Raw genomic sequence first — 17,915 nt, forward strand, 5'->3', positions numbered from 1 at the left:
TCAATCAAACTATGATAACCGAGGAAACTCATCCAGTGATAATGCCTTCAAGGTTGAAACACCATGTAGTGGATCTTTATTGTGGATCTATTCTCCAACCTACTGAGCAGTGATGCTTACCTGTTGAAAATGTTGTCCAAATTATTTTAGCCACTTTGCGTGACTTTAAGACGGAAGGATATATTTGTTGTTTCTTCAGTGTAGTGTAGGAAGGATGGTGTTAAGATGAAAACACATTTGAGACCACAAGATGAAGTGGTCTGCTTTCGCTGATAGCTCACCACAACACATAACCAGGAGATTGCACAACGGTCCACCGGTTGAGTCAGACAATCAGAACATGAGTCAATGTTGTATTTGAGCGTGTGTGTCCATGTGGTGTCTGTGGTTTCTGTGAATCATGTCAGCACAAATAGCCAAATGCATGACCACCAGTTGCGCCAGTAAGCCAGAGGGGCCAATTGTTCCGGACCATGGTAGAGGAAGGGTGGCGTGAAGAGATGGGAGGAAGACTGAGCGATAGGGGTTTAACAGGGTTTCAGCGAGGAAATGTTAAGTCATGCAATTTCATGGCACTGGTTATTTAACAATTTATGAAATTTCCTGTTAAGACTAGTTAAAGACATCAGAGTAACTTCCTTTGTTCTGACCTTGAGACATTTCCCTCTGTTTACCTGCTGCCACTAGAGGACAGCTTGTAAAATACACATGAACATTTTAGTAGATTATATCAGAAAGTACATTCCATCCAAGCAGACATTTCCGCTTGGAGGATCAGAGTCAAACTTTCCAGAAACTATTTTTCAGATTTGTTTTTATAACCTGCTCTTGTAATTTTCATGCATTTCTAAAAACGGTATTCACACTCCTCAGGGAATATGATGATTCCACATGTGCGTAAACTCTGCAGGTCTGTTTTGATGTCTAATCATTATGTCCGCCCAGTCCAAATTCAGCTCCAACAAAAGCAAAGGACAGCATTCAAACAAACAGATCCCAGAGCTTTAATTAGCTTGTGGACAGGGGCAACATACAAAAGCAAAACAGAAGGTATAAGTGAGACTGAAGTGAGCCAAACTATAAATCAAAGCAACAGCAAAGAAAAGGCTAAAAGCTAACCGAAGCTAAAGCTAAACAAAATTACTCCAAGCAAATCCATTATACACAAAACATAAACAAAAACCATAAGCGAAAACAGCAGCAGGTGAACCTACAAAAACGGATAAAACAGGGAAAAATTAGAATAAACAATTCATTTAGATGTTGTGGCAGGTCACAGGTCTGGGGTTTAACCAATCACTGGTATACATACAGAATAACATAGCAGACACTAAGGAGACCAATTCATCCATTTTAAAATAGACTGCCTACCTGTCCTGTACCACCGTCCATGACAGATAGAGCCAAACGGAACCACAAAGGCCAACAGGTGCATTTTATACCTGCCCTAATGAGGGGAGTGGTTGGGGGAGGAGTCAGGCCCTGTGCTGCATTCAAGAGCACTGCACTTATTTGGGTATTGAGTATTACCCACTACATTTGCATACTTATGCAAAAGCTCAATTAATGATCCATCACCATACTTTTTAAATGTACATACGTAACAAATAAAGAAACCAAACCACAATGTAATTTGCGCAATAAACCGTGAGTTTGTCAGAATCACACTTCAATGTGTGTATTGAAGACACGTTGATATGTATTTTTAAATGTGCTGAATGTGTGCGATTGATTCTCTGCAGATACTTCAAGCTGTTGGCAGGTTGATTCCACAGAGTTGTAAGTGGTTGTTGGCGTTCCTCGCTGCATATGTAATGATTTCACACATGAATGTGTTGCATTGGTTACAAAAACACGTCACTGCAGCTAAATTCTGCCTTTGGAGGATTACAAGGATCCCAAGCTGTCTGAGTTTATGCTGGTTGGACTGAAACTGGATACAGCACCTTCCATCTTCCACTGCTAGCTATTTGTTAAAGCGTATGAGCACTATGAAGGGATATTGCAAGAAAAAATATTTTTAATATTTAAGCCTGCAAAACATTGGCTGATTAGTACTTAACACAAAGTAAAGGTTGATGGGAATGTCGTTTGGTACGTAATTTATCATAAAACAGTATGGGACTATTGACTGTTTACCCATATGGTGGCATTAGAATGAAAATACAGGGGATTACCAAAGTCAGTAAAAGTCATCATTTGGAAATCATAAATCTCTGTACAATATGTAATCATAATCAATTAAAAAGTTGTTACTGTATTTCAGTCTGGACCAAATAATCAACAACGCAGATCAATCAAAAAATCTGATCCTCATTGATTTATTGCAGATTTTATTTTTGCAGATGATCTGACTGGAACTCTTTAGGTGTCAGTGATAAGGTAATGTGTGATGAACATATCTAATCAAATCCCAACAGTTGGGTTGGAAGAGGTTACTTTTTGTTGTAAACACTGCCTGATCCATCCATGCCATATCCGCTCATCTATGTCTCATGAGGTTATGAAATCCCCCCTCAAGCTTTGTCTCACTCCAAACTCCACATATTTGCCTCTTTCTGGTTTGTTCTCAGCTACTCTGGGAGACTCAACATGGCAGTCAGCTATTGGTGTGAAGTTTTCTGCACACGCACATGGTGTTCGTGTCAGTCTCCAAGAAAACATGATGTGTTTGAAACAACATTATCCCAGTCATGGCAGGAGTCAAGCTAACGTATGATTGTAGTCATCATAATAATGATCATTTTTAGCCGTTAGCCCCTTTTTAGACTCATTATTTCTCTTCTTTTAGCTAAACCATACTTTAAAGTTTCCAGAGGTTTATCAATAGAATAATTTCAGAGCAAAATGTGAAGCAAAAATAATGTAAACTCTAATTTGATTGTATTTACTGAAAATGAATGGAGGCATATAGAGAATAAGGCCACGTTTACACGGAGACGAAACAGAGACAAAAACGAAAATGAACCTTAGACGATATCAAGAAAGTCTTCTGTCCATACGGAATCGGCTCCAGAACCGTGTCCGTTCACACGAGACCGCTCGACCCGCTTGAGACGCTGTAGAAGAAGACCCCCCGAGCATGGTTGCCATGGTTGCCTGGTTGCCCTTCTGTTTATTCTCCACGGTGGATTTTGTAACATGTAGTTCATGTAGTTCTCCATGTCCACTTGTTGCTGATGGTTGTGGTAGAGGAGCTGTAGATTTTGCACTAACATCTGTAGCGTCTGGAGCACGAAAGCAACCCTGTGATCCGCCATTGTTGTTGTTGTTGTTGGCGAAACACATCAGCAATAACGCGGGTGACACGGGGGTGAGCAGCAGAGGTGGGGAGAGGCGGGGCTATGATGTCATCGTTATCGGGAAATGATCGTATTGGACATACACACGGAGCCGTTTGGCCGCCCAGACCGTTTCGTCCGCAGATCTACCCACCTTGGGAGCCGTCATCGTTTGAGGGCTCCGTTTCCGCGGTTCCGTTACGGCCTCGTGTGGACGATAGAGACTGTAGCGGATAAAGCCTGTTTCGTCTCCGTGTAAACGTGGTCTAAAAGTATATAAAATGGTAAAAACATGCGGCTACACCATCAATGTATTCTCATTATTCCCAGCGCCAAGCAAACCTGAAAATGTTAGCAATTACCAGTGACAGAGCCTGACATTAAACACACACACACACACACACACACACACACACACACACACACACACACACACACACACACACACACACACACACACACACACACACACACACACACACACACACACGTCCTATTCTATTCTTACAGTAATGGGCAAATTGATTCCCTAGGAACCAAAGCTAATTAGCTCATTTTATTATGAGACATCCTAGAAATAGCCTCTGCAGGGAGCACGACAAGTAATGAGAGAGTATACATAGGCTATGGCTGTCTGTGTGTGTGTGTGTGTGTGTGTGTGTGTGTGTGTGTGTGTGTGTGTGTGTGTGAGAGAGACAGGGAGGGAGAGAGAGAGAGAGAGAGAGAGAAAGAGAGAGAGAGTCAGAGCTTTCAAAAATGTCATTTTTGAAAGCTCTGACTCTCTCTCTCTTTCTCTCTCTCTCTCTCTCTCTCTCCCTCCCTGTCTCTCTCACACACACACACACACACACACACACACNCCAGCGGCTTCATTTGCCTAATCCACCCCCAGGGACTTATTCCGGTGTGAACGCGATCTGTACTTAGTTCATCAGAACTAAAGAGTTCTAGTTCATCAGAACTAAAGAGTTCTGATGAACTAAGTTCTCATGAACCTTTGTGGGAAAAGTACTGCGGTGTGAATGCGCCTAATCTGTGACATGTGGATTTTTCAACTTTATGTACATCCACTCTGACCGTATCACAATGTTTACCTAACACATTTAGCTTTCAGGGTTCATTTTTAACACAGGAGTTTAGCAAATAGTTTCCTTTGTGTGGTTATGAAGTTGTAAAATTGTTCTGCATGCAGTTTTAAAGTGAATGGCCTTCAACTTTGGAAAAAGCAGTGGAAATACCAGAGGCAGAGTACACTGTGCATCATGATCTTTAAAACACATGTCTGTCTTCCTCATTATCCTCATGAAAGCCAAGAGCACCCTGTTCACCCAAATACTGTCAAATACCTCCTCTTTATTCGACAGAGAAAAACAATGTTTACCAAACAGTAGATATGTAAACTGCTGCAATATGTTTAGTGCTCACAGCTAAATGAGCCTGTGTCTCTCCACAAACACAACACATTTCAATTGTTTCAGAAATAGCGAGACAATTTCTAGAATGTAAAAACAGCTTTTTTGTGTGTTTGTCTGCGTGTTGAGTTTGAGTGTCATCTCCCATGTTGTATCGTAGCAACAACTAGCTAAAGGAGTGGATGACAAGGGTCTGGGGGAAGACAAGCGATGCATCTGCTGCTCCCACTGACCCTCCCCCAGTGTCACCCACGCATCCTCCCGCGTCACCAAGACACAAAACTAACACTTATGACTCACAACAGGAACAGCTACACAAGAGCGGCTGCAGCTCCACCCGGTTGTTTCTATTTCTGGGCCTTTGTAGTGTTTCTGTCTATAAGTGGGTTGCCCTCTCCCCATGATTGCTTTGTGATGCAAAGTAAATTGCGTCGATAAGTGGAATTGTTGAGGGCACTTGATGGCAGGAAACACAAGAGTGGTACCTTCTCATCTAACCATCGGTGTGAGAGTGGCCAACAATTTTGCTCTGAAATGTCAAAATACAGTATTTTCTGCAAGTGCAAGTAGGATAGGAGAAGTAGTAATTGTATAAAGGAAGTCATTAAGATGTCACTTATGACGAGGGATTACAGATTAACCTGATGGGATCTTCATTAGGACTCCACAGCACCGAAGTATCTGGACTGTGTTCAAATCCATCATTTCATTCTGTTAATTGGAGCAAGTCATCGTCATGGCCTTGTTTCAGACTGCCAGCTTCTTTTTTAATATACGGTAAATTGAGGGAAAGAAAAATTATCGTAGGTTCCCAGGGAAAGCGACACATAGCAAAGATTCCCTTTCTCCTTTTCTCTTCTTTTTCTCTTCTCTCGGCTCAGAGTCACTTTTGATATTAAATTGATAAGAGCCTAATTGTGAGTCCAGATGGTAGCCCAGTATTATGGCCTGTGTGGTGGCTATTCATAAATGATGCCGTTTCTGTTGGAGAAAATTCAATGACAAACGCCAAAATAGTCTCCAACTACTCTACATACATTTGTGAAACACTATTAAGGCATTTATAGTATTTTTCACGTTCCCAGGAGATTGAATAAACAACTACACAAGCTGATAATTCATAGTTTATCTAAATATTTTAACGTTTACGGCCAATTAACAAAAATATGACCAAAGATCTTGAGAGCCATGAGCAAAATGTCTCCAGGTCAAGATTAACCTGTTGGAGGGCCCAAGGGAAGAATTAGCTTCTTTTGTGAAACACACAACATTTCAGTTTATTATGCTTAAGCTTTAAATATTAACATCCAAATCTGTTGAATGAACATAATTGCTAGAAGACATTATGAGGCCTTCAGGGCCGATGCCCTCTTTGCCTTTGAATAAAAGCCTTTCTAAATGTTATGGTATGGAAGGTGGTGCTTAAAAGGCAGCAACCAGAAATTAAACAACTGTTTCAAGATATGTGATTAAACAGATATGGTTAAAGGGAAAACCAGAAAATGAAAAACATTATGTCATCATTCGCGAATTTCCATTTAAGGACTGGTTATGGGTATTGCCTCCCTGATTGGCAGCACTGAAATAGAGATGTCTTCAGGCACATGATGAGTATCTCCAGAAAAGTGTAAATACGTGTGAATCAAAGGCAGCTGAGAAACAGGCTGCTAACTAGCTCCCTTGATACCACAGGAGTTGCATAGCAGCCAGTAGAGCCTGGCTAGCCATGTTTTATGGGGATTAACAGCACGGTTGGATCCCGTCTTCATTAAATCAGATTGTTTGGCTGAACCGACCGGTGGTATAAATAAAACATCTCACTTCAGGCAAACCATGTGAAGAAAAGACTGGTGGTTCTGCATGAATTGCATGTGTGATGAAGTGTGAAGCCATTGATCAAACTTTAGTTAAATTACAACAGTCAGCTGAAGGCTTTTGATCCAATATTCTCGAAAACAAGAATTAATCCTGTGTAGCTTGTTACTCTGTGCAAAAGAACTCCATTGTTCCAAAATCTTTAATGCACATCAATGTTACACAATGCACAGGCAGTTAGATCCACAGCATTGAAGCCAATGGGATGGGGGACACAAGTCCTCATTACATTTAGTACTGTTTGTGTAGCATTTTTGTGTAACAAGTATTTTTCTTAATAAAACTGTTTGTGAACTGCTTAAAGATTGACATCTTCAGAAAATAAACAGGCTGAGAACCCCAGACAGGAAACTCACATCAGAAAGACGGTCTTACAAATGATTTTTCTTCCTTTTATGGGACTTGATAACAATAAAAAAAAGCCAAAGTTATGTCAGCCCGCTCCTCTTAAATGGTGGCGATGATTTAAAGTGTTATGAAGCACATTGTCTGCCATACATTTACATACATTTAGAAATACAGATAAACAGTGTTGTTTCTCGGGCATAGATTTTTTGATTTGCTAACTAATTGATTCATCGAGACAAAATGTTATCTAATAACGAAACAGGACTTACGTGAGACAATGATTCATGAAGCAAATTCCTATCGTGTTATCCAAATAACTCACTGATCTTGATTCGTGAAGGCACTTTAGAAAAACATGTTGAGCCCACAGTTGCCAATTATCTCAATTTACAGTTTACAACATATATAGAAAACATGTTCAGGAATAAAACTTACAAAGGCAAACCCTCTGTAGCTCTGACATAAGGTCAACCTGCCGGGGATGTGATGCTCTCATGAGGAGGAGGATCAGCTGTGCTGTTTTTAGCTTCTGCTGTCTCATTTGCTGTGAACAGCTGGAGACCAGTCACACATGGGGGGTCAGCACTGCAGCATCCAGAGCAAATACACTAATGATGGTACGATCCACCAATCTGAACACTCGATTTAATAAGTGTCATGTGAGGGAAATGCTTTGCATTTCAGTTCACACCTTTAAATTGCTAATAAATCAGTAAAGACATGCTGAGAAAAAGTTTGTTTAAAAGCCTTTAGTGTTAATATCAACCTGCCACTCATATCTACGTTCGTTCCGAGGGTTTGATGAGATGATCATCGCAGACAAACACGAGGGTAGTGTTGATCAATGTGAACAATCTTTACAATGTGGTGATGCTATTGTTAATCGAACAAATGCAACATCAGTGGAAATGGTTTATTTAAAGGATTTGTTGAAGTTTTGGAATAAAAGAAAATCGGATCATTTTAAAAACATTTTCCACGATTAGATTTTGGCTGTTTTGGCTTTAAATTACATCTCACCATGCAAATGAGCACACAAAAAATGGATACGCCATAATATGACTTTTTAACCATACAAACATTTTTGAAAGCTCTGACTCTCTCTCTCTTTCTCTCTCTCTCTCTCTCTCTCCCTCCCTGTCTCTCCCTGTCTCTCTCTCTCTCTCTCACACAAAATGCGCTCCTGCCACACACACACACAGACGCTCCTCCGTGAAGATGACCACTTGCGTAGAAATCTTTTTTTTTTTTTTAAAGTGGGGGGGACACAAACGGGATTTTGAAAAGTGAGGGGGACATGTCCCCCCTGTCCCCAGTGGAAATTACGCCCATGACTCTGTGTATAATGACAATAAAAGGCTTTAACTTAACTTTAACTTTTATTTGATAATGAGTAAGCTAGAGCTAGGTTTTTAAGTTGGAAATGCACATCAATATATTCTATGTTTACCTTGCATTTTATTTCAGATTCAGATTAGGATTCTACATACTTGGATGAACATTGAATGTATATTAAATGGTAATGTGTCTTTGGCACAGACAGATAAAACAACACTCACCATACACCGTACAACACACACTTCACACACAAACAAATAAATTGCCTCTTAAAGTGACTAAGTGGATGTCATATTTAAAAGTTCTTCATGTGGTTTATTTTCCCAATTATACTGAATGATAAGATAATGGAAATGATCACCACAGAGTTTGAATTAATGTCCCTAGTAACCAATGTGTGTATAAACCCCTCTGCGGCTGCTGCTGATGGAGACTCACCAGGGATGTCTGAGTGCCATTTCAGTGGAGAAGCGCAGGCTGGGAGTTTTCTGCATCATGTTACGGATGAAGTCTTTAGCTGCGGATCAAAATGTGACACGTGTTAGGGCTGGAGCTGGGGGAATACATAAAGCAGCTGCAACAGGCTCTAAATGATATATGTGTTGATGCTCAGTGTAAATACCAGATTCAGAAATATCATCCCAGAAGGGCGAGTCGAACTCATACTGCGCCTTTATGATCTTGGAGAACAGTCTTGTCTCGCTTTCTTCGTAAAAAGGGGGATATCCACAGAGCCTGAAACACAAGCATTCAGTAAAGTTAGGAACGTGTTTGTTTCAATGCACACTTAATGTAAATAATATCCTACTTTTAAATGTTAGCTGTAATGGCCCTTCATAGTGTTTAATGACAGATAGTCTACAGATGTGTATCTTTCACCGTCAACATGCATATATGTTACTTCTTAGTTCTGTTTTTTTGTGATCTTATGTAAAACAGTGTGAACAGTAGATGGGTGGTGCTATGACTTTACCCTGCCTCATTGTTCTATATTAAGCTAACTGTGTCATGCATGACTGGCTTTTAATCTTGAGATCCACTTAAGAAAGAAAAACCCGGAGCTGATTTACAATCTTAAAAGTCTATTTGCATATATCTCTCTATCTTAGTCTAGTTATATGTGCCCACATTAACCCTCCTATTGTCTTAGTTCCCCCCCCCCTTACTTTGGTGTTCGCGGTCAAATTTGACCGGTCCTGTTTTAACTGCTATTACATTAACACAAAAACCATTAATCATCACCCAATTTCATTTAACACCCTTTCAAACTGTAAATATTGTATCAGACTACTGGTATACATGAACAACTGCAGTAAATATACAAAGAATAGACACTGAACATGTACTGCGTGTGCCAGGTGTGATCCATGTGGGGGGATGGGCACATAGGGGGGGGGAACATATCAAGTGTGTGTGTGTGTGTGTGTGTGTGTGTGTGTGTGTGTGTGTGTGTGTGTGTGTGTGTGTGTGTGTGTGTGTGTGTGTGTGTGTGTGTGTGTGTGTGTGTGTTTTATCTGATCCGGATGGTAACTGATTCCTTTTCTTTATGGCGGTCATGTTTGAGCGGGAACACCATGGGTCTTTACAAAGTTCACTAAATCATCCACAATTCAATGAAAGTGGTGATCAGCAATTGTATATGTTCAAATGTCTACTGTGAAGGATATCATAAGCCTTAATGCAATCGAATGTAAAACAAAAAAGTTATGATTGATGAAAGTAGTAAATCGGTCAGATTTGACCCGAACACAACAGGAGGGTTAATCAATATATATAATCTCTTATATCTTTATGTCAGAGAAAATGAAAGTCNATCAGAACTCTTTAGTTCTGATGAACTAAGTACAGATCGCGTTCACACCGGAATAAGTCCCTGGGGGTGGATTAGGCAAATGAAGCCGCTGGGACTCCCAGCAGCTTCTACTGAAGCCTTCCGAGTAAATCGCCAGAACGCCGACACCTCCTCATCTCCACCGCTCCCATGTTTTATTTTGTGTTGCCATAAATTAGTCTCTCTGCGTTTCTGCTCTAGGCTAATGCTAATAATGCTAATAAAATGGTGGCTTCACAACAATCTTTTGGAGTTTTACGGGGCGTGGTTTGCAATCCGCCCAGCCAATCAGAAATATAGCTCTTTTCTCACAAGAGAGCCGCATGAGAATCCCTGCTCTCTAGCAGGGACTGAAAAGGGGGTAAAAAGGTTCACATGAACTAATTTTAGTTCCGGCTCTTTTTGGTGTGAACGCGACATTTCGGAACTATATCGGAACTAAAGTGGGAAAAGTACTCGGCTATTGTTGACTAAAACATATTTTATTTTTAAAATGTTTCATGCGTTTATTAATAGATATTGTCACAGTGCAATGCTGCCAAGTTTCCAGCCAAGTAAAACCATTTCAGGGATGTGTATGGACATTTTTATTTTTAAATAAAGCACTCCTTCACTGGGACCCATGCAACTTGTTTGATTAATTAGCAGTAAGTCATATTTGGAAGGTAATGGAAAAATTTAATTCAAACAAATACAAATAAAAGTCAGATTTTCAAAGGCAAGTTAATTAGTGTAACATTCAATACATACCCACTAAAATGAAATCCCTTTTAGATGATGGGTGAATCAGCATTCATCATTGTCATTGTTATGAAACAACATTGAATCTTTAAAAAGCCTTCAAATTGTTTTTCTTTCTCAGGCGTTAGGGTAAGGGTTAGAATTCTGTCTGACAATATTTCACTGGTGATTCAATTGCTTTCTGCTATCTAAAAAGCTATAAGTGTAATGTTGGGAAAACACATTGTATTTCCAAGAAAACACTTTGTCCATTTCCCTGCACTTCCAACATTATTAAACTGGGACTGCTACTGCAGCACTTTGAAATGTTAACCGTGAATGCAGGCATTTCCTGTCACTCCCAGAAGGATGACCATAAATAATACCCACTGTGACAAGTTTTCTGTAACACCTGCTCTATGAGTGACATATTGATCTGTGCGCCCCTGTATTTCCCTATAACCCCCCCTGCTGCAGCGGTGCTTGACGGGTTGGCCCGACAGACTAATCAAACCAATGTTTCTGTTGAAGATAACACTTCAAAACCTCTCATAAGTGGGAAAACAAAAAGCAATTTGTCTTATTGTTTTGTTTCCTGAAAATGACAAATGGGCTTGAAACCTATTTGCCTCTTGGCAACTTTGGAAAACATCAAGGATAATGGAGGGAAATGTTCTGTGTCCAGAAACGGTTCTCCTTATGAAGAGCTTGCGGCAACATAAGGAGACATTGATAAAAAGCTCTGAGGCTCAGGGAGATGGAGGAGGACCCACGCTGACCAGTCAGTATGACTGATACTCCACCTGTTGGCGTGTTAGCTGCTTCACTACCACTTATCACTGAGTCAGTGGGAACTTGGTTGGCGCTCTCTCCTCATGTGGTGGGTGTGAAGCTGGACACACTATACGGGAGACAAATGGAGAGACACACATCTGCAGGTAGGACAAAGTAGTGGATGACTTGCAGGTCCCAAAGTTAATATCAAATACTTGTGAGAAAATAAATCAAGTTCAAGCATAAACTTTGTGTTTTTAGTCCTAAATAAGCCTATTAAATTGTGTTTCCATTTGAGTTGTTCACACACAGTAAGAGATACGATCAGAGAAAGGATGAATGTGAGCAACATGCTTACATTGTTGATCTACAGATACTAACACAACTTTAGTCCTGATCTATTTTATATTCTATGGTCCAGACCAAAACAAAGTCATCCTTTTTTCCATTTTCACATTATTCACAGAAGACTAATAGACATGTTGTTGTGAAAGGCAATTCTAAAGCTCCAGGGAAACTTCAGTAACTGTCCATTCACGTGTCCTACTAACCTGCTTTAAAATTGTTTTCAAAAGACATGCAGTGAGGAAAATGTGCCAATGTCACTTAAAAATAAAGGACTGTATTCATAGGAGCCTAATTCTGACTGAGCCCTATTAAATGAGCTCTCTACAGACATCTCCCTGTGTTCAAATAGGTAGAAAGTCCATTATTGAAGGTAAAGAGGGACAAAGTAGGCCAAGGACTGTAACAGAAAATAGACTGACTCGCTGAGGGGCCGGATCATCTCGGGAATGAACAGGAAGTGGAGATGGAAATGTGGGTTAACAATAATCCTCGAAATTACACAGGACACACAAGCACAGGCCCCCGTGGTTTGATCAAGGGAAAATGTACTTCATGTTATGTCTCTGAGGTTTCATACAGTTCAATTTCCAGGCACATTAACATCCATAAAAAGGATACAAGTCAAAGGTTTAGTGATGGAAGTGCATTTTCATTGTTATTCATTTAGTATTTATGGTGTTCATTGTGATTGTTTTTACTCTCTTTCTTAAATAACCTCTAGTAGTTTTCTTACACATTTGGATTTTATTACATATAGACATATAATTCTCATTCATATATTAATTGATCCACCAGAGTGTTGAAATCAGCTCCATCTGTATAGAAGTTTGTGCGATACATTTCAAAAGTCTTAGGGTGTAAATCTAAAAATTGCTCAGTCATAAAACTAACAAGTCTTACTTTGTTCCCATGCACTGCCCCCATGTGGTGATACTTGACACTGCAAGACCAAGTGGACTGTTCACAGATCAAATGAAAACAGTTAGTTTCAAAACATCAGCCAATCTTTATTTACAAGTCCTAACATGACAAAAGATAAACATACACACGTTGGTGGTGGGCTCAACCCTACATAGAGGTACAATGGTTAGAAACCCTTGACAAACAATTGAAACAAAGTCAATAAATTCCCTTTGGAAAATCCTCATTAACTAAATTCTCTGTTAACTGATTACCAGGACTAGTGAAGCATTTGGCAGACTAAGCTGTGTAAGGTTCAACATCTTAAGTACAGACACACGATATGTTTGAACTAGCATACCTCCATCTTCTCAGCTAGATGGTGTTCAACAGTTTGTTAAGTGAGGAAATTAAAAAAGGATCAAAGACAAGATGAAGGCCAAGCAAGACAATATACTTTGACTCCATTGCATACAGCGACACACATATGGGCACAATCTTGTTTCAATCTTTACAAAGCTCAATTTTTCAAACTTCAAAGCTACACTAAAGGACTCCCAAGTAAATAGGCATAAACGTGATAGAAAACAGAGTCGGAGTGGCGTGAGGAGGTAATCTTGTGAGGGGTTATTTTTAAACAAACATCATTCCGCATAACCACACAACTGGTATGTTTGCAATATTAAAAACACAAAAGCTGGGAAGTAGAGGATGGGGGGGGGGGGGCACATTCAGGAAATAGCAGGCAATGAGTGATGGGCTGAGAAAAGCAAACCCATGGCACTTTGACTAATATGGGAATAAAAGCAAGCTTCGGGGAAAAAGGCAATAGATGTGTGTTAAAGAGTCAACCAGAATATTCATCATCATGACCCACACAAGCATTTCACCCAACTGCGTACAGAATTATGTAAAAGCCCTCTTACTATAGCTTGTTTGTCTTTGCCCAAACTCAGATCACCTCTTTAATGTTGCATCATATTAAGGGGTTTTAGTTGGTAAACAGAAACAATCCACACCGGGGGGGGAAATGTGTCTAAAAAGTCCTGTACATGCTTGCATCTCTCAGTGACCGTATTTGAAAACCCAAACAATGAAAGGTGCACATTTCACTGTCACTATCATTTTACACCACAAAGTTCAAACGATATCATCAGCATATTTCTTCTCCTGTCATTTTGGGTTTTAAAATCAGTGTTGTGGGATTCAGTGACTATCAATCCAAATGTAAATCACCAACAAGAGGACAGGCATACAAGGCTCAGTGGAACACACTGTTTATGCTGTGCACTGTTATGAAAATGTGAACAGTAAATATCTGGAGTTGTATTTTCCACACACAGACACACACACACACACACCCTGTGATAAGATACAGTACATATCTGCATGTACAATAGATCAGCTTGGTTTGTACATTAAGTATTTTCAAGTATGTTAAAGGGCTTCTTGACACAACTGAAATTAAACAATTTTCTTGCATTTCTTCTGTAGAAATTACAAAAGGAACCAAGGATTCTTTATAGCGGGTTGGACAATGAGCTATAGTGTAATAAAAACAAGAAAGAAACTCAAATCAATACAGCCTGAACACAGAGAAAGTTTCCAGGCAGCAGACTGTTGGAAAATAAATGTAAAAGCCAATTTATTCAGAGAGAAATAAACTGGAGGCAATTATGCAGCGCAGTGCTGAAACCGATTACTACTAACAAGAGTGTTTTAGATACCCCTTACGCTACGGCAGCACTGTGAGGCTCACATTTGGTTTTGTCTGGGACCAAGTGTCAGTTTTGTTCTAGCTCTGGCAGACAGCTATTGCCTTGGGTCTGAGGAGAGAGGTTGTGGATCCATTGGTACACATTCCACAGGAAAAGGCCTACAAATAACGAGGGAGAGAAAACAAAAAACACAAACTAAGAACCCACAAGTGAGCTTAAACATTTTGCCACTGAATACATAACCAATGATAACCTATCACATGACTTCAAGGTCTCATTGTACAAAATATAAAAAACAAATTACTCCACAATCCTATTCTGACTTACATGGAGCAGCAGGATCGGGTATTGACGATAAACATGTGATCAGGCTACTTCCGTTTCAAAGCGTTAGTATCTTCTTCTTTTAGGACAAACTTTTTCCTCAGAGCTTCTGAAATAAGAGAGGCCGAGTTCTCCTCCCTGAGGGACGTACAGCCTCTGTTGTACCTGCACACCCAACAGAATAAAAACACGTATGAGAGGGTACACTGTTATTTCACATCATGTAGAAATATTAGCATATCCATAGGTTTAGAAGTACAGTTCAGCATTTTAGTAAATATGGCTTCCAAACAGTTAGATGGGAAAATTGATACCAGTTTTGTATATGTTTGGTAAAAATGACTTAGTCTAGGTCTATTAGTCTTTGCTATGACTTATAAAAGACACATGAAAAATAAAAGGGTTGAACAATGAATCAATATTTTATAACAATCCCTTAATTGATTAGTACATTGTTTAAGTTGCAGTGGATGCCATATTTGTTAAAGCAAGTTTGAGCTAATTATCTTTTGTTGTCCACAGCCATGAATAAATCAGATGCTCTGACAACAAAATCCCCCAAAAGTGTTATCGGGGCTGGTAAGGGGTCCGTCAACTCGTACCTTTCTTTGCTCATCTTCATGCGGTTCATGTCCTTCAGGATGTCCATGACATCAGCAAAGCTGGTGGACTTTGAAAGCGACACTGTATCCTCCTCTGCCTCCCGGAAATCCATGCTAGGTCTGTCCAGGTCAAAGGTCGCTGAAGCCGTCATGGAAACAGGCGGCAGAGGGTCGGGGACAAGCTCTGACACTACAGAGATCACATCTTCCTCTTCCTCATCTTCCTCTTCATCCTCCTCTGTGACATCACTGATCACAAAGGAAGCGGCAGCCGCGGCGGCCGGCTGGTAGGGCGCCGCCTCGAAAGGCGCCATGGAGAAGCTCATACTGGTGTCGTCTGGGGAGAGCAGGTCGGGGGTCAGGGGGTTGGAGCCTGTTATAAAAAAGAAGAGGAAGTCGGACTATGATAAATAACAGGGCAGCTTGCACCACTTTTCACTTGATTTGAATGTTGTATATAAGTATGCTAGAGCTGAGTGGCTCTACTCCAAATTACAATCAATCAATTTCGTTGCCCAAGCAGTGTTAAAATGTCTTACGAAGAAAGCGTTCATTGTTGTAACCCTTCCCCAGATGCTTCTAGTTTCACTCTACCAACGTCACAGCTTAACAGTATCATTGTTGGGAAACCCATGACACTTTCACTGAGCATAAAGACATGGACTATCCGAGTAAATTATTAACAGAATTAAGAAAGCAGGCTAAACAATAGTTTTTTTCAAGTACGCTTAAAATACGTGAATATGTGACACTTTCTCTTGATAACCCAGGTAAAAAGTTAAACGAGTGACACACAATAGCCACTGACCAACAAACTGATGCCAAGATATCTTAGCATCAAAGAGCTTAAGGAGACTCGGGCCAGCTGACTTGGCTACAAAGGGATCAGCGTGACATGAAGACAGTACATCAGTGACACACAAAGCAATCTGATCAGTCCCCAATATTCTGGGCAGCGTTATAAATCCTTGTCTGTAGAAACTAAGGATCGCCAAGTGTAACCAGTTTGTCTCCATCAATGTTTATATATACTCAGTGTTTCCCCTATATGTTTTCAGCACGCAAGCACCCAAGCAGATAAAAAAAAAAAAAATTAAATTTTTTTTTTTTTTATTAAAAGAATTATAAGTGCTGCCCCCTGGCGCTCGCGGCAACTTCGAGCCACCGATACGCGGGAAAGCTGTCATTTTCAGAGCTGAAGGAAAAGCGTATCGGTGGCTCGAAGTTGCCGCGAGCGCCAGGGGGCAGCACTTATAATTCTTTTAATAAAAAANCATCTGCACATTTTTTTGTGAGTTTGCAAATCTTTTAAATGCACTTGTGGATGGTGTTTTACATTTACAAATCACATATTTACACACAAATTAGTTTTATGTTGTAGTGGCAATTTCTTATGTTACCTTATATGGTAAAACCAAATGCTTCTAAAAGCATTGTCTAACACTACCATTTCTTGATATGTGCTGTTTTCTGTGCATACTCTAATGAGGGTTATTATTCTTAAGCGCTTCAAGGCCACAGAGACTATGTTGAAACTACTCCTCTCCACACAAAGTTTGAACTTCCATATTCTGATAACTTATACTTTCTACAGCTCAAGGACACAGGTGTCTAATAGCGATATGAGACATCCGTGTGAGAGCAGATTTTGTGAGGCGTTCCGCCATGCTACACAAAACTCTGTCTGCCCGCCCTATCTTGTATATAAGCTTTGCCATTCTGTGACTATTGCGCACACTCCTGCAGACTATCCTACAGGCCACTCTGTGAGACCTGTGCCTTTGAAGCTTCAAATAAATAACCAACAAGACAATGCTGTTTGCTTTCACCAGTTTATTATTGATTACTCTCATTGTACATCTTTACAGTATTGACGAGTCTAAAATATCCACGACAATGTTCACACAAATATTTAAGAGACAAATCTAAGCCCATAGACAGGTGTTGATTCAGCCCTATGGTTTAACTGGCAGAGAAACATCAGATGTCATCCAGCACACTCAATAAAATAAATATCACTTTTCAGTAACAATGATCGCCCACTCTTCTCTTTTCAGGAGTGACTCTCGTCCTCTGAAACACGAATGGCGGCCCACGCCTCTCCTGGTGCTCCACAGGAACTCATCCGTACCTAACTTCCGCCGCGAGGGTAAGAGGTTGGAGGGGCTCAGGAAGCCTGGGGTGACGGCGATGAACCGTACGACCGCCCTGCAGGACGAGCTCAGCAGACTCCGCTCACAGATCGCCAAGATTGTGTCAAGTGACTCTGGTGGGTTACCAAAGACAACATGAAAGTGTACAGAATATACAGTTTGGACTTATGATTTAAATAGTATCAGTGTTTCCCCTAGGATGGAGTCATAGCAGCGGTGCTAAGGCACGCGGGCCCAGCAAAATGTGAGCGCGGCGCGCGTGGACATTTTAAGTGTGTGCGCGTGCGAAGT

General features: G+C 40.4%; 1 protein-coding gene across 1 annotated transcript in view; it reads right to left on the reverse strand.

Moving 5' to 3' along the window:
* Window positions 1–12,909: 12,909 nt before the first annotated feature.
* Window positions 12,910–17,915, reverse strand: part of mtfr1l (mitochondrial fission regulator 1-like) — a 7,727-nt gene continuing 2,721 nt past the window's right edge. The window contains exons 5-8 of the mRNA XM_010790610.1: window positions 17,603–17,679; window positions 15,472–15,844; window positions 14,873–15,034; window positions 12,910–14,703 (exon numbers count right to left, since the gene is read on the reverse strand). Coding sequence (XP_010788912.1) covers window positions 14,917–15,034; window positions 15,472–15,844; window positions 17,603–17,679 — 568 coding nt within the window. The 3' untranslated portion in view covers window positions 12,910–14,703; window positions 14,873–14,916. The remainder of the gene's footprint in view (window positions 14,704–14,872; window positions 15,035–15,471; window positions 15,845–17,602; window positions 17,680–17,915) is intronic.

Source organism: Notothenia coriiceps, unplaced genomic scaffold (genome assembly GCF_000735185.1).
Source record: "Notothenia coriiceps isolate Sejong01 unplaced genomic scaffold, NC01 NC01_scaffold00034471, whole genome shotgun sequence".
Classification (NCBI taxonomy): Eukaryota; Metazoa; Chordata; class Actinopteri; order Perciformes; family Nototheniidae; genus Notothenia; species Notothenia coriiceps.